A 23,512-nucleotide genomic window follows, 5' to 3' on the forward strand; every position below is an offset into this window, starting at 1 on the left:
TCTTAGAGACCTCAAAAATTATACATATGAAAAGCTTCGACCTATTCTTTGGTTTCATAAAAATCATTATAATAAATAAAACACAACAGAATAATACTACTACAGTTTTACTCCAAGCGGTGACGAGTAAAGATAAAGAATAACTGTAGTATATCTGCGTTGCCCGAGCACTCTTGCCAATACTTACAACTTAAAAAATCTTATTTCTAGAAAACATTCAGAATATATCCAAAAGGATAGTGACGAAGAAGTTGAAGAGTGGGATAACGATTCAGAAAGTGATAAAGATGATGATGATGCAGAAGAAGAAGATGACAATAGCTCAAGAGGCGCATAACCTCCCGAAAGTCAAGCTACTGACTCAGTCGATGAAGATGTTATTTGTACAGCTCAAAGAGAAATAAAAGTTGTATTTTTTTCACTACTACAAATTTGTTTTTAATAAGAAATCAATACGCCAGAGTCTTCTCTTAACCACTTCTCCGCAAGCTTTGTCAGCTTATTTTTATTAGATTTCCACTTGTCACAAAAAACATAACAATACAACATTAATTTTAAGCTCAAACGAAAAGGCAGACACAACTTGACGCAACAGAAATAGACTGTGCTGATCCTGATAAATAGAGTCCCTCTATTATTGTCTCTAAATATTGTTAAAACTGTGAAAAAGAACTATCGTTCCCATGGAACTATTCCTAAACTAAATTCTCCTTCATAGAACACATCCAGAAAACGAGCCATCAGAACAGTCGGAGCGTTTGCTGCGACTGAGCCCCGTACAAACCCGTATATCTATTGCGTACGTGACCCTAGTGCGTCTGTCAACCTACTTTGACCGTAAGCCTATTGCGGCAGTTAATCTAGTTAAAGTAAAATTATTATGTAATGTGTACATCTTAGAAATTGCACATAGCGCAATTACGAAGCCCCGTACGACGTTCCCTTCAAATGAAACAAAAATTTCAAATAGCCCTAAAATTTTAATTTATTGAGTATAAATACACATAGGGCCTCGTATCACCCTCAGTCCGAGGACCCAAATTTAAAATTTTTTCAACTACATTCTATTCGGCCTTTGATTACCTTTCACGGGTAGTTGCATACCTCGCCTTTGGCTCTACTCTTGTCAAAATAACAGTTTTCAAACCTTGGCGCTTAAACACACACTCGTGAGTTCGGCTCGTATCACAAAATTGATCCCTCATGATATGCATACTTTTCGCCGCACATAATCAAATATACTATTAGTCCGTGGTACGAATAGTATTTTTCATATTGGACGGAGAAAAAGCGCACTTTTCGGGTCCTAGGTATGAAATAGTTATTTATACAACCGAGTGATAAATGCTTTTTTAGGCACTAGATGTGTAGATTGTCACTCGAGACCGCAGGTTTTTCCCAATAAAGGCAACGGAAGGTCCTACTTTTCGCCACTTTAAAGATATCTCTGCAATAAACGGCGGCAACCCTTTAATTGAAGTTTGACAGCTAACCCAGCAACTCCAGTATTACTCTTCTGGCTCGTATCACAAAATTGATCCCTCATGTAAAGAACTACCTCCTTAGAATCCAATGTAATCTACTATTCTATTCGCCAAGACCAAAATGTTCGATATAAGGGCTTAATGTACTGCTCTGTCCCAAATTATTTCGCAAATAAAAACAATTACACCTACAATCCAGCCGCACCAAACAACAGTCGGAACAGCAAATTTGCCAGTGTACGTTTCGTCTAATTTGTGTTTCTGAGAATACAAAATTGTTGTCGCCATCATTATTCGTTCATTTCGTTCTTTGCTCCACTTATCGATAAATCCTGCACCATTCAACCGATGGATTATATCATTTATATGCTCGGTGAACGGAAACTCCCGAGCAACACGATATGACACTAGAAATGTAGTCAAAAAGTGATCATCTAGCATACGATACACTTTCACAGTCAATCGTTTGTGTATTTCCAAAATTATATGTGCCTCATATTGGTGATAAAAAAATGCTATGGAATCGTTCAATTTCCGCACTTCTTCCTTTATTTGTTTTCGATCACACACTTCGACTTTGCCACTCCACCCACCATACCTTGTTTGGTCTTCTAGCAATTCAATAATTTTAACTTTGTATTCGATTGCACTAGCCAAAATCGGAACTGATGATGCGTACAGATCTTTGAGGGTGTTGATTTGGGGCTGGTAAATTGGCGACGTAATGTAACTTTGAAAAGTTGATAAAATGCCATTCATCACAATGAATCCTGCGAATGTTAAAGGTACAGTGACGAATACGTCTGATCGATGAAGTTTTCCATATTTGATTGCGGTGTTATCGTTTATCAGGAGATTTATGACGTCTGCAACACATTGGAATACGGATACATGCCTTTTCCGCAAATGACTAGAGGCAAATAGTAGAACCGATGACATCGCAATCACGATCAACGTGCAAACGAAGATCTGCGTCCACGTTCCATTTTTTAAATATGCCAGGAAATCAGAATATGGCTTTGCATGAGGAACCATCATTACTATTATATTTTGTCGATGGGGGTACAATTCACGATGTTGTTCTTTTCCTTCGACATACTGTTCAAAGTTTAAGATATCTCCATCTGACCTGTTAGTCGACGATGAAGCATTGAAGGCACAAGAAACGGTATCCCAAAATTTCTTATCAATAACATTGGTTCCATCCAATGTCACAAGTCGAAGTGGATGCTTGTGATAATTGGGCACCCTGTCGGGAAAATAATCTATTGGGGACTTGCTTCTGGTCACATTAATTAAGTTAAATGTTCCGAATCGATCGTACTTAAAAATGTGGAATGAAGTCTCATCATCCTCAACATTCATATAAAATGCGCTAAAGATATTCACAATGCCAGCACCCCAACTCCAACGGAATAATTTCTCTATGGTATCCAGGGAGGTAATGCTACAGGCAAAAAACACTCCAACTTTCACATTGATTTCAAGCTGGCGAAAGGCCTTCAGCCGAGCCAACAATTGCGAGCTATTTTCATATTTTACACCTTCGACTACGACAACAACCAGAAATGTATTTTTACTCGTTATCGCCTTCAATGTTGCTGGTTCCGTAATGTAAAAATCGCTAGCCGATAAGTCGTCAAATGTATAAACTGTCTGAGTAGTAAGGTGGTTCGATTTTGTTCTCGAATACTGTATGGGAAACCAACTATTGAGATCGACTGAAGCGTCCATTAAAAAAATGTGATGATCGAAACGATAATACTCATTCAGTCTATTGATTAGATTTATGTTATCAGGATGACAATGACACCAAACTATTGTCGACAGAAGGTTTACCATTATTGTCTGAACTGTCATTAAGTTCATTTTGTTATTGGAGTAGAAGTTTCAGAAGTTACTCTACTGAATACTATTTAACCACTGAACGAACGTAATAGCTGTAGCATGAAATGTATTCGTTGCCTCATTTTATAGGTGATGCCGTGTTATAAAATTGTTCCGTTTTAATAGCCGTGAAGATATTCATGTTGTAGATGGTCACATTTTTTTAGTATATCGAAATGAAAATGTTAAAGTTATCATTTATTGTATCAGTATATCTTATATAAAAGCGAGGAAAAATAAGTGCGAATAAACTAGTTTTTTTTTTGCTTAATTTGATCACAACTCTTAAGAGCGTTCACCCCTTGGCAAAATTCTAGCCTACATTTGTGCGCAAAAATATTCGTCTTTTGATTGGTTTGTGGTTTGTGGGTGATAAGTTATCCCACTTGGAGAAACCTTTGCAAAATGTGTAAATTAAAGTTATGACTTACAAACCATTTTTTTCTTTAAAAGTAACACATTTTTGCATGCTTTATTGGTTTTATTTTTCAAAAAAAAAATTCGTTCAGAGAAATCATCAAAAAACGAATATTTTTGCGTACAAATGTAGGCTAGAATTTTGTCAAGGGATGAGCGCTCTTCAAGCATTCATGTAGCTACATGTGTGTCTTAATTTAGTTTATTCTGAAGTTGAACTTTTGGGTGAATCAGTGGATGAACAAATGAATTAAAAAATAAATTTCGACGCACTCTGATATTAGAGCATCGTGCATAACTCAAATTCGACGCTGCGTTTGATTTGTGATCTCCATTTCAAGGTTTGAATTTTCAGCTGACTTATGGCGTGAATTGATTTCTCTTTTCTCTTATTGAAATTTAAACTTTTTTTAATTGACTTAAATACAAATTTTTGCGAGTTAGAATTCACTGATTTAGCAGCAAATATTGGAACAATTCCAATTTAAAAAATAATGAATTTTTTTAATTTACACGGTTAAGTTATAAGCCTGATCACGTGATCACCGATTGTACAAATTTATAACTGTGAATAAGCGCATTTGAAAAACAGATAATGCATAAAACATGTTAATATTATGTTGTAATGACCGTTATTTATGCTGTACATTCCTAAATTTTCACTGTCACAAACAGTATATATGCCACATATATGGTAAACACAAAATAAGTCCTTTTCATACAGAGTATAGCTTGTATATCATCACCTTTAATGGTTTCTATTCTTTCATATTATTGTAAGACATTTCAACTGTGAATTGTATTACATATTAGCCAATTTTTTCTATTCGAAGAAAACAATGGAGTTAACGACATGAAAATAGGTTCTAAAAAGTAATTACAAAATATTAAAAGTTACTTGTTAAGGCTAGTTCATGGTCGCATCTATCGCAAAAATGTATGCGAGTATGAACTGGCCTTAATGCCATTTCATGGTCGCATCTATCGCAAAAATGTATGCGAGTATGAACTGGCCTTAAGGGATATTTAAGAAATGAAGAATTGATCTAATTTGTACTGCATGTGATAATGAATTTTACCTTACTACGGAGGTAAAAGTAGAGGGAAAACTCTTTACCTCGCTCGTAAGGTAATAGTAGATTATTTACCTCTGTCCAAAATGGTTATTTTGACGATTTGGAAGTTATGTACCGAGCCGAATGCATGGTACATAACACGAATTGTCAAAATAAACATCTGGTATAAGGCATTTCCCTCCCTAATTAAGAAATATAATGCACCTATGTCCAAATGTTTATTTTGACGAGTTGGTGATTGTGATCCTCAGCCGAAGGTGCGGATCATGATCCAACTCGTCAAAATAAACATTTGGATCATTTGGATATAGATGCATATCATTTTTTTGTGTCGATGCAAAGATAAACCCAAACTCTCTCTCCGAGCCGATGCATAATGTTGGTCGTACCACACAGAGACATATAAAATAGCATACTATGAAAAGTCTCGTTTTCGTGTGTTTATTGACCTCGGCTTCGCCTCGGATGAACAAAATTCACACGAAAACTCTATTTTTCAACTTTTTATCATGTAAAATATTATTTACGGGCGGCTGTGCCTTTCGAAGTTTAGGCTAACTTGTAGCCGGCTTATTTTGAAGGCATTCGGTAGAACATTTTTTTTGTGCATAAAATCTTGCTTTTCGTGAATTAAAAATAGTTCTGACTTATCTTTTACATGTCATCTGTTATCGAAAACAACGAGAAAATAAACGAGGAGCTTTAAGTTAATGCTAGGTTAATACGGGTCGTTTATGACATAGATCATCTTCAAGGCCATCCACGTCAAGAAATGCCATCAAGAAATGGAACGAAACATTCAACGAAACTTAAGTGAGGTTACGGCTGAAAGTACCGTATCTTGAAGATGATCTAAAAGAGATTTGAAATCAATCTCTTCAATCAAAAATCAACCAACAGATCCAATAGTAAAACTGATAATGTAAAAGGTTAAAAAGATGTATAATTGAGCTAATATCGCAGGTAACATAATCATCACTCAAAAATTCAAAGAAAATTAATTTGTAAAATTGTGATCAGCAATGATCAGGTGGCTCGGTCAACCATTTTCAAGATTCGAGTCATTTCACACGTTTAAGTTGATTTGGCTTGTTCCGCGCGTTCGTAAGTTATGATGTGCAAGGGAAGTTGTAGGGATCAACGAAAGTTTAGATGTTAAAATTGATTTATTTTCTGTAACTTATTCGATTGACATAATTCTGTAATCCGATGGTGATTGTATGCTAGACATAAAATATTCTTCTAACAAAAAAAAAATAAACAAACAAAAACACGCCCGACAGTCACCCGACACATTGCGGATCTATATTACGGATGAAATATCCTTTTCATAAATTGTGGTGTACCCAACCGCAAATGCACCATTCACTTAGAATGTCTCAACATCGGCTGTAAGTTCAAGGGAAAATGAGCGAAACCTATCATGCGAAAAGTCAGAACTACTCACCAAAATGAACACCTTCTTCGGCATCCAACGATCCACTAAACTTTGCAATTCAGCATTGGAATCGACATTTGGTTCGTCGTCTGGAGTGTTATTATATCGAATCTCAAATTCGGGCAATTCCTGCCAGCCGGCTTTCAGTGGATACAGATTAAATGATAGGTCGAACGATGATCGGGAGTAGATAGAAATGTTAAGCTGGAAAAACAGAAGAATTTTGTTGTAGTCAATAATGATACCATTTTAAGAAGCAGGGGGAAATCCTCGTTCACTCGGCTGTTGAAGTGAGGGGACTAACAAACACATTAATTGCGTTGTTTGCAACTGATGAAATTCGAAGCACAGAGAGTTTGCCCGTCCCACCTCATTTGTCTAAGTTTTTTTTTTCTACAGTGAAAGGTAAACGAAAACTAAAATGCGAAATATCGTACACCGTGAAACTAAGGGATGTCGAAAACAAAATTACAGGAAAGGTGACACTGAAAACGTACCTGAGTATTTCCAGAAATCATAAAATTCTCCGAATTTTTCATGCTCGTTCGCAATCGCATCGCCTTCACAGTTGGATTGACCAGTGTTATCTTCAGCGTCATTGGAACTTTAACATACATTTTATCATCCAGGCAACAGTGAATGTTCAACGGCGATTCGACGATTTCTGTTGGGAAAGTTCAAAGAAACATTAAATATTTGGTTCAAATCAAAATTCTGTATCAATTGATCGTACCAATGCCTTGAACGATAAGCTTCGTTTCATTTTCCTCGATGCATCCGCTTCGTCGCCATCGAACACAATAAACGCCAAACACTGGTAACGTATGGTTCATTTCGCTAAAACTGCCATCCCTCAGAAAGCCCCGACAGTAGTCGGTCAACTGGAACGAATCGATGGCCTTGTTGTAAATGGTTTTGCTAATCAATGCCGTCTTCGCATCGTCTTTGGCAGCGATGGTCTCGTTGAAACTACTGGTCAATAAATCCGAACTTTTTCCCTTGACCATATCAGCAAACGTTCGATTTTGACTGGTGTTCATTAGATTGGGAACGATGGTTGAATTGATGGGAATTTTCGACAACAAATTCGATTTGAACCGATCGTCCTTTTCGACAGCATGTGCAGGAAATGTTGCATTTTCGTGTGCCGGTCGGTCAATATTCCGGATTCGTTGGAAGAGTAAATTTTCCTTGTCGGCATTCTGCAAATGATTAGCGGACACCCACTGCGCTGTAGTTTTGTTTGCATGAAGAATTTTGATGTCCTTGATCGTTTGGCCGGTTTTGTATGGAACGGTGAATTTTCGCCGTTGCTTACTGTACGGTTTTTCGATAAGGTTGTGATCCTGTGCCGGAAAAATGATAGAAACTCAAATACAGAAACACTGGGACCAGCTACATCGATCGAAACAGATGCTTCGAATAAACTTACACAAATCAAAAACATGTCCAGGATGTCGATGTCACACCAAGCCTTCACCTCCAAATCAACGCGAAACAAAAAGTCTTCATTCCGGAAACCCTGAATCATCGCTTGCTTGTTGAGCGTAAAAAATCGCCCGCGCACCGCGAATTCCTCAACGCATGGAATGATAATTGTGTCTTCCTTCACCTTCCTAACCCCATCGTCGATGTACTCGATGTTCACATTATGTGATTTGTTGTGCTGTAGACTCGGTTTGCTAGCCTCCTTGTGCACGGGCGAGTCGACGATAACGTCGCTTTTCATATTGGTTGACGCGTTCACCGATTGAATGTTGTCGATTTGATACCACAGCTTCTGGTGTAGCTCAATGTTGCCGCCAATCAGACTGACAACATAATACTGGATTGGAACGGATGTGTTCATCTGTAGATCGCCAACATCGATTTGGATTTGCGAGTGCAGCTTTTGTCGCGTCTTGGATAGATCGACGGTGATGAAAACTGGAAATGGAGGGACGAAGAATTGATACAAACTCACGATGCCAGAACATTCATTTCTTACCTTTGTTTCGGAGATTAGGCGGAACGGTGATGCTAACACCAACTTTTTGCAGGGCTAAGTCAAAGGAATTTGTTATCACAGCTGTTGACTTAAAATACTCGTTCACGAGCATTGGTTGATTGCACAAACTATTTTGCGTAGTAAGATGAAATCTGAAATTATTTGAAAGAATAACGAAAGTGAAAGCTACATCCTCTGTATAGCAACAAAAAAACGTACGTCGGAACGATGTAGCAACTGCTATTGATGTGCACACTTTCCAGGCTGTCATCATGAGGATTATAACTTTTGAAGTTTTTAACTTTGCGTAGTGCCGCACTCTGGGTCAACACGGCATAATGCTTATCGGCGCCCATGACTATTTCCAAACGAAGAATCTGTAAACCATCATCGAAACGACTTTCAGCGACTCTGTTCTTCTCACCACAAAGGCCAAACTTACACTCAGCTCCGTGTTCTCCACAAATTTGTATTCATTGGCCGTGAACTGGAATTTGTAACACTTGTTCGGTTCCACCATAAAGTCAGCATCGATCGCCTTCGGATTACTTTCCGCATTCGATTTCACTTCAACGAACGAATGAGTTGTCAGCTTATAGTTCAGATTTGAATCGGTGAGCCAGAGCGAAAAGCTGCGCAACTTCAAAGGAACTTCCGATTTCGATCTGTGAAATATGAACGATTGTTGTGAGGTCCTTCTCTCGAGCATTCTTCTCGATGCCACAGCAGCTGTGTTCACAACCTTACCTTAGAAACAGTTGCAACTGAATTGTTTCATCAAGTTTACATTGCGGACTGTCGAATGTGACGATGCACTCAAGCAAATCAGACATTCGGTCCATGTCAATGACGATCGGTGGCTTAAAATTTGACAGAGCTGATTCCCACTGAGATTTCAGTTGTGGTGCCGTTTGCGATGGCGATATTGGCGGAACGTTCTGTATTTTATAGTCAACAAGAGATAAAAACTTTGTCTTGGTGAGTGTGCAAACGGGCGTGAACGTAAACAAACCTGAAAAACTTTCCACAAATTCTCCAGCACAACGATTCGATCTGATTTGTTCAGATTGATTTTCGGCGACAAGGCCTCGATGCTACAAGCAAAAAAATCGGCAACGGACGCTGCGAGGAACGCGGACTGTAATGTTTTCAGCAACACCTCTGTGAACACCGGATACCACATGTCGTCACGATAGTCGGAGAGCATTAAGCTGTACAGCCTAATAAAGGAGTGAAATAGAAAATTGTAATGTTGGCTGTGAGAGTTCGTATGCAGCAAATTAACGTACGTCAGAGACTTTGAAAAATCGCCACACTTCAAATATTCCTCAGCCATGTCAATGGCAAGTTTCTTCCGAAACCTTGGACACTTGTAATGCTTAAATTGAGCCATAGCCTTACTCAACTGCGTAATAATCGCGGCCTATTAAATGTCAACGGTCAATAAACTCGCAAATAAACTGAATCCAAACACTTACCGAATGATTAAAACTTTTCTCCGTCTCCTGAACCATAATGATCATCTGCTGTTCGTTCATTGGCTCGCTGAGTTTTGTTCCACGCACGCCAAAGAAGTCGCTCCAGAAGATGTTGGACAATTGATTGCCGTCCAGTACTTGGCCGTGCGATTGGGCACAGCATTGCTGGAACGCTTCTTTACGTTTGCCTAAATATTCGGCCGATTTGTGGAAGTAGAGACCGGGATGTTGAGTCTGTAATGCTGGTAGTCCAATTTTGATGGCATCACAAAATAGGTCAGCAAATGCGCTGTACCTGAAGGGAATGGAAAATGAAGGAAATTTAGTGGGATTCTTGGCTATTCTTGGCTCGAATTTTCGTTGATTTGGAATTTTTGTGATGTGGAAACTCTGGTGGAGCAACAAGACTCAGACTTACTGTGCGCTCAGCCATCCAAAATGCTCGAAAATCAGCTCTTTGAATCCGGTCCGTGTCCTGAACCGTTCGATATGACTCTTGAACTGTGTGATTGCGTCTCGCGGTGCATTCAAACGAAACATCAGTTTGCACATTTTGTAATTGAGAAAGCCTGCAACGGTTTTCATTTCAAGACAATTCGTGTCGACCACTCGTATTTCTTCCAAATTGACGTACGCCTGCGAATAGTGCCTGCTCGGAAGAGAAACATTACAACATTAAAGGACAATTTTTGCTTGGGACAGCAATCTTCGGTGGATTCACAAACTTCAATGCGGCACTGTAGTCAAATCTCATTTCCGCTATGAAGCCCAATTTGAATTGATGACGAATTTTCAGGAACTGATGCGACGTGGTCAATTGATCGCGATGTACACGCACCTGTTGGGTCATTTGCTTGTAATAGGACTGACCGAAATCAACGAACGCCGACTCTAATCGTAAAATGCAACCTAATGGTAAGCAGAAAAACGAAAGAAATGTTTTTTTAGTGAAGCCACTTCTCAACCAATGTCCATCATCACCATACCCATTAGATGTTCGTTGATTGACAGGACAAACAACATTTTCGAAGTGATGTCACATTTACTGGTCAAATTAGCCGATCGTTCAACAGCAATAACATCGGTGGAAGGAATTGGCGAATCCTTTTGAAGTAGTACGACTGCTATTCTGGTGTTTCGACCCTGTAAAAGTTGGGGGATGAATTTTTCGACGTGATCTAACAAAATTATGAAAATTAAGAAGAGTGGTTGGGTACAGCTATCTCGCGTGGTTTCAGGCGGATATAGAGCCCGACCTGAACTTTGAACGGAGGCAATATTTAGACAACATGCAGAATCTCACTTGTAACGAATTCTTCAGCGACTGGACAATGGAGGCACAATGTAGAAGTTTTTCCGACCATTGTGGATCGTTCCACTCGATATCTTGGAATAGCACTACAACGGCTGGCAAAACATGTAAATGTTTGAGCATCCAGTTTCGCTTCAAGATCCCTTTCGGATTATACCATTCGTAGGTCTGTCTCTTCGGTTTAGACACAGGAAATTCATAGTTAGGCGGCAGCAATTTGAATTGAATCTGAGCTCTGGAATGCAGAAAGTGTCAAGTGTGAATAGCGTAATAAACGAGACGGTCCGATGACTGAGAAAATGGTTTTCTCTTCTGTTAGTTTCACTTGGATGGGTTTCAAGTGTCATTTCTCGGGTGATATCAACACCAACCTGTCTGGCTTGCGATTGTTGATGAACGATTCCAGAACCGACTTATGTATTGGATTTTTATCAACATCCAGGCCTGATAAACCGATCAGTGGTAGCGGTGTTGTAATCAATTCCGATGGAAGACTGCTGGTGTCGGCAGACATTTCCGTGTCGTGTCAGTACGGCTATCAAACACTAAACGGTAAAATCACAACAGAAATATGAAAATATCCGACTGAATTTCTCATACAAAATATTTTGTGCAGAAAAATTGATGACACTTTGACAGCTTTGACATCATACGATGACATTTCGTAAAAAGTGGTTGCGTTCTTTTACATTTTTGTCATACCATTATCATTCAGCCGACTTCATTCTAATTGAAAAATTCAATAATTTTGACATGCAGCCGGTTCTTCCCATAACTTTAAGAAATCCATTCAACAGTCCAATTCTACTGTTGATTGGTAAATAACAGAGGAAAGTGTGTTCTTTGTCGTTATATAGGTTGTAGTGAGTTGCTCTCATAAATAAGTTTCATAGCGGAACGCGAACGTTTTATTATTTACGAAAACGAAAAATGGAACAGGAGAAAATTATCAAAATCTTGACAGCATTTTTCCGCAACGATACAAAACGTATTCAAGGTGCACTTGTAATCGGATCGTTTGGACGGGGAGACCAATCGCCAACGTCAGACATCGACATTCAATTGCTCTTATCGCCGAAAGTTATAGACATTCATCGTGACTTCATCAATGACCTCAAAAAATTGTTCAACGACACGGGGGATGAGTCGTTGATTGTGAAACATACGGTTTGGCTTGCTGATCAACGGAAACTAGCACTGTATCACGGACAGAAACTTTCTCTAACTGAACTTTTTCTTTATCGTGAGTTGCATGACAGTTGGGGAGTTTATTGAATTGAATTTCAATGTTCGTCTCGATCGATGAAATTTTATTTTCAGATGAGTTGTCACAGTTCGATAAATATTTTCTCGGTTCCCGTATATCGGATTGGCGTAAATGTATTTTAGTCGATCGTCATGGGGTAATTCGCCAGTATCTTGAACATATTGTAACGTTACCGTACGATGATCGGGATGGGTTGATTGACAGTCTGGTTCGAAATGTTCAATACTATTTAGAATCGTCATCGACAGCCAGGCGACGTTCCGATTCTTACAAGTTCTACTTCCTATCGAATATCACTCTACATGAACTCATTCGGCTCGACTATGTACTGAATGGGAAATTGGAGTACAATTACAATCCACCGAAATGTGCGGTCGATGTGAATTTAACATCGACAATGGATTTGGACAAAAGTGGAATGCATTTGGAGAATTTGATCAGTTTCTTCCGGAAACAACTCGATCGATGTGAAGATGCAGCGCTAGCAGCGGAGGCCCGTGCATTCTGTCAAGATCTTTTGCAGAGAGATTCGTCCTAGGTTTTATTTTAGTTACAATTTGTGCATTTTCTTTTTATAATTCTCTTTATTGCTCATTCAATGAGCCATAGTTAGAGGTACTTTGAAACTGTTTTTTCCCTCGAATAAGTTGATTGTGTAAAAATAACTTTTTTCTTATGTGTTGTAATATCATTAATTTATCAGTACAATATTGTCTAATTAACATCTTCTTCTTCAATAAATTGAAAAAAAAAAATCTTTTTCATTTTGCTGTTTATGACACCACATTAGTGCTCAACAACTAAAATAGTCCATCGGTTGAGAAATCTATTATTTCTTTTATCAAACTAAATAGGTGAAATAATAGCAGTGAAAAAGTGCTATTATTTCGGTTGCTAGGAATCTCGCGCCGTATGGGCTCGAGATTACTACGTTTATATGGTGAAAAAAGGAATCTTGCGCCGCGCGAAATTCCTACTCTAGAGTGGTAATTTCGCGCCCATACATTTTTTTGATCTGCAGTACTTTTGAACATGTGTTGTTGGAAGTCAGTGCGAACTATAAAATTCGGCGCGAATTATGGAGTTCGGTGCGAATTCCATTTATGATGGTTTTAGGCAAATTAAAAAGTTGGAAATGGGTGCGAACTCCATTTAAAGCAGTTTTGGAAAAACTGAAAGTTGGAAATGGGTGCGATCTCGATTTAGAGCATTTTCAAAGGAACTGAAAGTTGGAAATAAATTGCCTCAGTCTTTGTTAACATTTCGTAAAAGGAAAATTGCCTCAGTTTTTGTTAACATTTCGTAAAAGGAAAATTCCCTCAGTCTTTGTGAAGATTTCGTAAAAGGAAAATTCCCTAAGTCTTTGTGAAGATTTCGTAAAAGGAAAATTCACTCTTTGTTAACATTTTGTAAAAGAATAATTATCTCATTCTTTGTTAACATTTCGTAAAAAAAAAAATCAATCAGTATTTGGTAACATTTCCAAAAATGCTCTAAACCAAGTTCGCACCCATTTCCAACTTTCAGTTTTTCCAAAAATGCTCTAAATCGAGTTCGCACCCATTTCCAACGTTCAGTCTTTCTAAAAATGCTCTAAATCGAGCTCGCACCCATTTCCAACTTTCAGTTTTTCCAAATATGCTCTAAATCGAGCTCGCACCCATTTCCAACTTTCAGTTTTTCGAAAAATGCTCTAAATCGAGCTCGCACCCATTTCCAACTTTCGGTTTTCCAAAAACGCTTTAAATCGGGTTCGCACCCATTTCCAACTTTCAGTTCATTGTAAAATGTTCTAAATCGAGTTCGCACCCATTTCCAACTTTTCAATTCAAATTCGCCCCAAATTCCATAATTCGCGCTGACTTCCAACCACACATTGGCAAAAAAACTGGAGATTCAAAAAATGTATGGGCGCGAAATTACCACTCAAGAGTAGGAATTTCGCACGGCGCGAGATTCCGCGACACCTCGTCTTCGGCTCATGCAATAACTCCCCAAGTGTCTAAATAAACATGTGGACAGAGGTGAATAATCTACTATTACTTCTCTCATACATCCATAACAAAAGTATAAAGCGAAACGAGAGAAATAAGGAATTTCTAATTCAATGAACTATTGAGATGTTCAGCGCTGCAGACTCATCACCCATTGCTTTAATTCTTTGTCAAGAAAGAGCTGTCAACATTTCTCGCTGGTATGCTTGGTATGCTTCTAATATGGTATAGTTCGATGTGTTGTGAGTAGCTCTTCATTAACTTCCTATAAATTATTGCTCCCTTTGATTTGTTGACATTAAATGATCCCTTTCATTTTTTAATAACACTGAATCTGATTTTCTCAACACACAGTATACAATAATGCGCTTAGCTCATAATCTAGGGGTTGAGATGTTTAACTCCAGGTCAAAGTATTTTTTGAAATAAGTTGATTCAAAGCACTTAGCAGGATAATAGAAAAAAGCTAATGGTATTATTGATATCAAAAAAACTGCTCTATTTGACATGGTGAAACCTCTATTACAATTGGTTGATTAAAATCGAAGGTGCTTTGTTAAAATAGTATTTTTCAGAGTGAAAAAATCACATCACTTTGTTACACCATTTCTCAAAACAAATCGACCCTAGGCTAGGTAGCCACTTTCGACCCTAATGCTATAGAATTGTTAAATGTCCTGATTTGCCATTTGATTCAGGACCTATGAACTTTGTCACTCCCTCTTTCAAAGTTTCACAGATCTTCTAACAAAGTAATGAGCTTATCTTTCCATTCAATTTCAACAGTGAACAGCCAAAATCAGAACTGAAGAAGTGTATAGTTCTTTAAGTGTGTTGATTTGCAGCTGGTATATTAACAATGTGATATAACTTTGGAAGATTGAAACAATTCCATTCATCATAATTGATACTGCGAACGTTAACGGTACAGCGACAAAGACGTCTGATGTATGAAGACTTCGATACCTGATGTCTCTCGTTTATCAAAAGGTTGACGACATCAGCGATGCACTGGATGGTGCAAATAACCGGAAACAAATAGTAGAACCGATGATGTCGTAATAACAGCAAAGGCGTACACCAGCAGTAGCGTCCACGTTTTATTTTGTAAATATTCTAGGAAATCAGAATACGGTGAGCATGAGGAACGATCATTACCACCATGATTGTCGATGTGGTCAAACATTTCCACATTTACTTCATGGATAAATATGTTTCCTGGTATTCCTTCCAGGCCTGCAAAATCTATGCAAATCTTCGACATCGACGTATTGAAGACACGCAGAACCGTACCCCAAAATTTCATTTCATTATCATTGGTATCAATTTCACGAACTAATACAAATCAAATCTGATGTCTGTGATAATTGGGAACTCTGTCAGGAAAATAGTCCGCAATTGATTCACTTTTTGTTACATTAATCAAGTCAATTGCTTTGAAAGAATTGTATGTAAAAACGTTCATCGGAGATTCACCATTCTCAAATCTTAAATGAAATGCTGCAAAAATGCCTTGACCCAAGCCTGTAATTGTGATCCATTGTCAACTTTCCAACTCTCGACAACAACAACTAGAAATATTTTTTTATTTCCCTTATTGGTGTCTGTTCACGACAGAGTAAAGTTAACGGACCAGTGGAAACGACTGAAGATGGTTAGACCACGCTAACCTCTGACCGCCACTGTAAACAGCATTTCATCTCCACTTTCGCTTCACGCGATCCATGGGAAAGGGAAGAGCAATTAAGCTCTGTTTGTTTGGTCTGGTGCATTCGTTTGAACTTGATTTTTTCTGCGTATTAGATAGCACCACCCCTGGAATTAGAGTGTTTTCCAGGTAAAATAAAGTTTTGTACCTTCGGAATATTGAAGGTTTTTTTTTACTCAGCCGTGTTTCTGTTCCATTATGTTCAAATCATTGTCGCATAGATCATCAAAAGTGTAAACTGTCTGAGTTGCAAAGTTGTTCAACTTGGTGCCGAAACTAGGTGACGATGTAGAAGGCCAACGACTGAAATCTATTGAAGAGTCCACGAACAAAAGGTGATGCTAAATGAAATCTTTGACTCGTAAATCGGCGATGACCTAATTACACAAATTATCCCGTAGCGTCATTGTTGAAATGCCCAAGAGAAATGCTAATAGCCGTTTAAATGTGTAGTAATCCAAGATATAGTTTTGGCCTTTTTTTGTTTCGCGAAAAGGGTTGGTTATCAGATTGTGGTCTGATACTTGATAGTTGATACTTTGTTCCCCACCAAGAAGGTTTTCAAATATAAGTTATTGAATTGTAGAACCTTATTCTTCGCAAGCTCCAAGAGATGACAGAAACATTATGTAAACTATGAAACGTCGTTCCTTTCTCACATCTAGTCATTATATCGAACAGATAACAGATCGTTCAAAATTGACATCGCTTGTTATGCTGAAAATTGTAGATCCATATCTGATACAGAGACTTGAACAAAATTCTCAAAAAGATTTCAAATCAATTCTACACGAGCTCGAAATTTTCATTTCAGAGTTTGTTAGTGCATAAGTTGCTCAATTGATGTCATAGAAAATTGATAATAAAAGCAAAAGTTTAGTTGACTGCATATTGAGAAACCTTTCTTATTTCCATCGTGACCTTTACTTATTCAGGACAGAGTAAAAAGTACAGGGTTCACATCAAGTTTACTACTTCCACCTAAATTTAACGATTCTGAATTTTCGGGCGGAAGGATATCACGTTTTCCTGTTACATAAAAAAAATCTCTCGGCACTGTTCATATACTGGGTCAATAAATCTACTCGGAGGCAACGAATTTAATCAACAGTCTGTGCTACCAGCATCAACATAAACCACAAAAAGGAATTTCTAATGTGGAATCGTAATGTCAAAAGTCTCGTTCATATGTGAAAAATTTACTTCTCTAATAGTTCACATTTATCATGTAACAGCATAGAATTTTATACTATAAATAAGAGGACAGAACGACCATACGAATTATTGTTTTAGAAACTCATGTCGTTTGTTTATCGCCATTGTAATTTTACGATCTATATTAGAACTCTTAGAGCGTTCAATGTGAATGCATTTCCGAAAATGGATAGTCGTAGTCGCCTGTTACCATAGAGTCTATGTATGTATGCTGCCAAGAGGAATTAAAAAAATTGACGTCAACCTCCCGTAATGTTCACTTATATAGTGAAAAGTATGTTAAATCAAATAAAGTAAAGATTTTGTATCAACCTCTCGGCGATACCTTAAACGTAACAGAAGTATGATTGCCACTTCTAAATGTTACGCTCAAAGTCGGGCAATTGCAAAGGCATTACCATCTTCTTTTCGTGCATCACCAAGTTGATGGAAAAAATTTATTTAACGACCTGTAATGTGCATCGTTTACTTCTGCATGTATTTTTTGCAGAATTATTGTCTCGGTATAGTCATGCAATTGCCATTATACCTCCACACTCAATGACACAAAAGTACCATATAGATGAAGAAGAAAGTAACAGGAAAGCTAATTTCACTCACCATATTCATCAGTCAATTGGCACTGGTGCTGCAGAACGTACATACGATTAAGAACATATATTTATTCAAGTTCAATCATTCATTTTATTCGATAAAATTCAAACTGGATTGTCGACTTCCTCCGATCAACCGAATCGTATACAATAAAATTAAAAAACGTGAAAGAAATGTCCGTGGCACCGTTCAAAATTGTGTTATTTATTTGCTTACTGAAAACGATTCAATCGAAACCGTTGAACGCAAACAATTCAAATCAGGGAAGATTATACTTCGATGCTGTGGGAACATGGATAATGGACACGGAATGGTTGCCAATAGAAGTTAATATTCCCGACACCATATCGAGCGTTATAAGTGGCATGCAGAGTGCTTGGAGCAGTACCATGGGGCTCTTCGGCATATCACCACCGCCAAGAATAAGAAAGGCTGGAAAGAAACTGCTAAGGATGGCCTATTTACTGACGCTTTTGTGATTTGACTAATGTACAAAGTGCGTCGAAGTGAACCTGTAAGTTAGGGTACAAGATTTCAAATATTAAATTTTGTGCCCATTACAAAGTAAATCCGGCAGTGAGTGTAACATTTTATGATTCCGGAACATATTTTTCAAAGTTATCAGCCGCAAAAAAGTAAGAAAAAACCTGAGACCCGTCTGGCAGTGGCCTATCAACTTTGTGACCCAGGATTTTAATATTCATTTAATCGCTTTCTCTGTTCTGATAAAGTTTGAAGTTATAAAGTACACAAAACTCTGCCTGATGAGTATGCTTATAATCCTGACAATGCTGTAATAATCCTGCAATATTATTCTTAAAGTTAGTTTAATGCCAAAATATACTAAATGTAGAAGTGTTGAGTGTTATAGAATTTATAAATATTACTGAATCACTGAACATTTGCGGAAAATAAATTGACCTTAGAATCCCATTGCTAACGTAAGAAATATTTTGTAAAAATGTAAATTATTGATGAATGAATGGAAATAAATTATAGTCAATTTGCATGATAAATCCAGTTAAAATACTCTGGTCGTTTCAAGTATACTGCATCTTGGCACTGAATCAATAACTAGCTAATCAACTACAGGTAATCAATGATCGTTCAAATGTGACAATTTTGCTGTGTATCGATTAGAAAGTAGCTGCGGAGATTGAACGATAAGTCAAACGAGTGTTACAAGTAGATTAATGCTTTAGATTTTTTTTGTAGAATTTATTTTTATTGATTAAAACCTAAATTTATATCAACACTTGGACAGGAATTTCATCGGAATGAGTAAACCACTTCTCCAAAGCACGGCTGTAGTCGGATACCATTGTCTCATCTGATAATTGTGGGTACATCGAGGTGACGAGATCGATAACCGAATGAACCGAGCTTATGAATGATGGTAAACCAATTTATGACACTTTTCGCATTCGAAGGCCTCCACTTTTGATTGGTAATGAAACGATTGACCATTTAGATTATTATTTAACAATACCGAAACAATCATCCACCCAGACAAAACGTTTTTGAAAGGACAGTATCGTTACTGAATATGTTCCTATACACATTCTCAATTTGGCATATACGGCATCACATCATCTGTTATCTATAACGACGACGAAAGTAAAATAGAGTAAAATGCATGTTAAAAAAATGAAGTACAAGATTTGAAATCAACAGATTGAAAACACTTTGATCAGTGGAAGTAATATACCCGATAATAATACTGTTCAGATGCTTGCCGTCTGTGACAGGTTAATTAAGATTAAATTATCGTCACATTCTGGTACAGACAAAAATGTGCAGGAAAGCTTAAAAAAAACTTGCTCAGATAAGCATATTTGTCATCATAGGCAATTTGATCAAGAGTCTCAAAGACTATCGTCATCGCAAGTCTTCAATAAATTCACTGAGCCGTTCGGAATGGTTATTTACAATCACTTGACCATTCATGTATTCTTAAAATTGAATTTTTGAAGAGATTTCAACTCATCGAACAATTTCAATTATCACCACACGATCATTGTGGTGATAATTTAGTTACTCATATAATGGTGAAAAATATGTAGCTTACGGCATTACAATTTTTCAGTATATCATCAAATCTAATCTACATTTGCATGATCGGCATAGCGTAGTAAATTTATTGAAGACTAGCGATCATAACTTTGAGACACTTTATCTAATTGCCTTTGATAAAAATTTTTGAGCATTTTTTTTATTGGCTTAATGAAACATTCCTTTGATGAAAAATGAAATTTCTTTACAGCCAATCTCAAACAAGTAATAGTTTCCAGATATTCGTCATGCCCAAGACCAAAAGATTTTGCTTATTTGATGAGTGTATTCGTCAAGTTTAATCAACGTATTTAGAATAAAGGAATAAAGGAAAGTTTGTTGAGAACCCCTGGAGAAAAAAAAGTTAGATTTTTGACCATGGCGGAACAATGAATTATTTTACTATCATCAAGAACTAAGATAGAATTTCTTCATATTTTGTTACCAAGAATTTTTTTTAATTAAAAGGTCATCTACGATTCAGTCATGAACTCAGCTAAACTTATAAGTCTGAAAATACAGGCAGAACCAATGAAAGGACAGTCTGAACTCAAAAAATAAATAAAATAAAATCCTGGAATTTTATTACTTGCTACTTGCTATTTATTCATTCGTTCGCAATAATTTTGCGAAAAAAAAACTTGCTCAGAATATCAGTTTAAATGTCATCAAACGAAAGATCAAGTGTCTCAAAGACTATCATCACAGCAAGTCTTCAATAAATTTGCTGAGCCGTTTGGAACACGTATGAATATTGTTGTTCGTGATATTTAAATAGTTTAAATAATAATTGAAGAAGTTATTTATAATCCAACTGATCGAAAATTACCATTCAATTATCACCATACGATGACTATGGTGATTTTAGTTATGGTGAATATACAGATACAGAGGTGAAATATATAAATCAATCAAATCTATCGAATGTACTCCATATACAAAACTTTGAATTTCAGTTCTGTAACAGCATTAGAAAGAATCAAGGTAGACAGGATAATTTTTTGAAAGACTAAATATTTCAGATTGTGTTGATTATTCAACGACATGAGAATTGCCGGCTTTCTGAAGAAACAGGGAATTACTCAACACACGATAAGTAGTCGTCAATTTGCTTCTTCATAGAGCAATGATTTCTTCTCAGTTTTTTATTTTTTTAACATTTCATAAACGGAATATTCTCTTTACACAAATCTATGTTTGAAACAAAATAAGTGACAGATTTAATCGCGCCTGTTCACTGTGGCCCTCAAGCGTGACAAAGTTTTTTGAGAGGGTGCCTAAAAAATTAGTATTGCTGGTAGTAACGGGACCTCAGAGGATACACAAAAAACCACACCACAATGTCTGAGCTGATCCCTTCTCATAAAACATTTTTTTAATTTCGATTTTTTTCCCGAATTGTATACAGTCAAAGGCAGTCAATTTTCAGCATAAATTTGATTCAGCTGTTTTTCAGCTGATCCACACATACAATCAAAACTGGTTTTCCTTGTTCATACGGTTGAAGCTGCTACACGCACGCGCATGATAGTGGTAAAACCGTATAAAGACGTATAAACGGTTGTGATTGTATGTATGGATCAGCTGAAAAACAGCTCAAGCTAATTTATGCTGAAAATTGACTGCCTTTGACTGTATGGATTTTCACGGCAGTCATGAAGCAAAATAATGGTTTTCTGAAGGGATACTCTAAAAATGAGCATTGTTAGGAGTGATGGGACCTCAGAGGTCTCAAAAGGGGTTGTTCTGTTGTTGTATTGAGGGTTGCTCATGTTCATATGGAAATTGGTACAAAAAACGTAGAAATGCATATTGCCTGTAGCTAATGAAACATCAATTGATTTAAATTTGTTATTGTCTTTAATGGGCGCTCGTGATGTAATAAATATCATCATACTCTCTGGTTGTTACAATTCAAAGTAATTAAATCTTAACTGAGAAATACTCTTAGAATGAATGGCATTACAGTCACTTAAAGTAATAAAAAAATTAAATTATTACAAAACCTGAATAGCCGATGAACTTAAAAATACTATTTCATTTTATTGTACTAATTTATATTCGTTTAATGTATGGATTAAAAAATAAAACAAAAAAAATTTAAGTAAAGAACCCTTTTACTTGAATAATATTCCATTTTATTGCATATTGATGATACCGGACGCACATCTTAAAGCTTTTCAATAGTTTTTTCCACTTTTGTATGAACGTTGTTTGTTTTCTGTTTTGTTTTTTCCTTTCGAATATACACAAATAAATTTTCTTTTCGTTTGTTTAAAAATTTATTTACATTTTGAGTTTATACTCAATTGCAGTTTTAACGAATGGCACAATTCAAATTTTTAATATTTTTCTCTCTCTCTCTCTTTGATTTAATTTTTCATTAATATTTTCAACAACAATTTTTTTTTATGAATTTTTGTTTAATTGTTTCGTTTTTTCATAGTTTTTTTTTATCAAAGGACATTGTAAAAGTTTAATAAAATGATACGAAATAGATAGTCAGCATTGTAAGCAGCCGCAATTATTTTACAGTGCAGGATCGCAAAAATATATCAAACGAAATCATATTTTTAGTGGCAATTTCGAATCAGTTGGTATGATTAGGCATGAGTACGATGATTATGTCTTCAACACACTTTCAGTGATTTTAGCATGGAATTATTTACGTAACATGACAGAGTTATTTTCTGGGATTATTGTTTAACTGCAGTCTAAGAATGTCACCAGTAGGCATGGGCGATAATGATAATGATTATCGATAATTATCGATTATCGATAATCGATAATTATCGACTTTGTTTATCGAAAATTATCAAAAAAATATCGATAATCGATAATTATTGATATTTTGATAATTATCAAGATATCGATAATTCGATATATGGATATTTCGGTCCAAAAATACGATATTTATCGATATATTCCGATATATCGGTATATTATCATGAATTTTCAGATAAATATCAAAATATCGATATTTTGATAATTATCGAATTTCGATATTTTGATAATTATCGATAATTATTAAATTATCGATAACGATATGATTAATCAATTATCGATAATTTCTTTCGATTGATATTATCGATAATTTTGAACGTCTTCCATCCCTAGTCACCAGCGTTACAAAAGTGAATTCTAGTAAGCCGTTGGTAGAACCATAGTAATTTTTTGAACCTTGTATAGCGAATAAACCTTGCCCACGCTTTTGGCTTTATGGACTTTTTTCCTCCACTGCTCAACCTAACTTTTTTAGCAAGAGAAATGTTATTGAGCTGGTAAGCCCTTAATATCCATTAGATTAACTCATTTCTGTCAGATTTTGGGAGCATTTTACACATATTATATATGCAATACGTAATGATTCGGTGTCAATTATTATATGAGCCACAACGATTGGATGTCAATTACTATATCAACGGTACTAAGAATTTCATTGCTTGCAATAGCCAACCATCAGACACAAAATGTTGATAAAATTGTCTAAACTGGTGATGAAATTTCTGCATGATTTTAAAATGTAAAGTAAAAAAGATGAAAACAATGAAAACAATGATAAGATCTCACAAATTCAACAAGCTTTCTAAAGATTCTTTTTAG

General features: G+C 36.5%; 1 protein-coding gene across 1 annotated transcript; it reads right to left on the bottom strand.

The window, feature by feature from the left end:
- Positions 1-6,017: 6,017 nt before the first annotated feature.
- LOC119080624 (trafficking protein particle complex subunit 11) lies at positions 6,018-11,727 on the bottom strand. The gene is made up of 17 exons (XM_037189031.1): positions 11,451-11,727; positions 11,071-11,314; positions 10,754-10,910; positions 10,493-10,676; positions 10,186-10,416; positions 9,768-10,062; positions 9,579-9,712; positions 9,302-9,509; positions 9,037-9,227; positions 8,732-8,954; positions 8,509-8,666; positions 8,290-8,441; positions 7,735-8,228; positions 7,036-7,648; positions 6,800-6,966; positions 6,312-6,506; positions 6,018-6,253 (listed from the first exon to the last, which is right to left on the bottom strand). Exons 1-17 carry the CDS (start codon positions 11,591-11,593, stop codon positions 6,230-6,232), a joined length of 3,813 nt encoding a protein of 1,270 aa, XP_037044926.1. The 5' UTR covers positions 11,594-11,727; the 3' UTR covers positions 6,018-6,229.
- Between the last annotated feature and the right edge of the window lie 11,785 nt (positions 11,728-23,512).

The sequence above is a fragment of the Bradysia coprophila genome, unplaced genomic scaffold (assembly GCF_014529535.1).
Source record: "Bradysia coprophila strain Holo2 unplaced genomic scaffold, BU_Bcop_v1 contig_350, whole genome shotgun sequence".
Taxonomy (NCBI): Eukaryota; Metazoa; Arthropoda; class Insecta; order Diptera; family Sciaridae; genus Bradysia; species Bradysia coprophila.

Excerpts from the sequence above, each read along its gene's own strand:
- LOC119080624 (XM_037189031.1), bottom strand. The coding sequence starts at position 11,593 with ATGTCTGCCGACACCAGCAGTCTTCCATCGGAATTGATTACAACACCG. Across the intron at positions 11,315-11,450 it reads AACAATCGCAAGCCAGACAG|AGCTCAGATTCAATTCAAAT; the intron begins GTTGGTGTTGAT and ends TCTGCATTCCAG. Across the intron at positions 10,417-10,492 it reads GACTACAGTGCCGCATTGAA|GCACTATTCGCAGGCGTACG; the intron begins GTTTGTGAATCC and ends TCTTCCGAGCAG.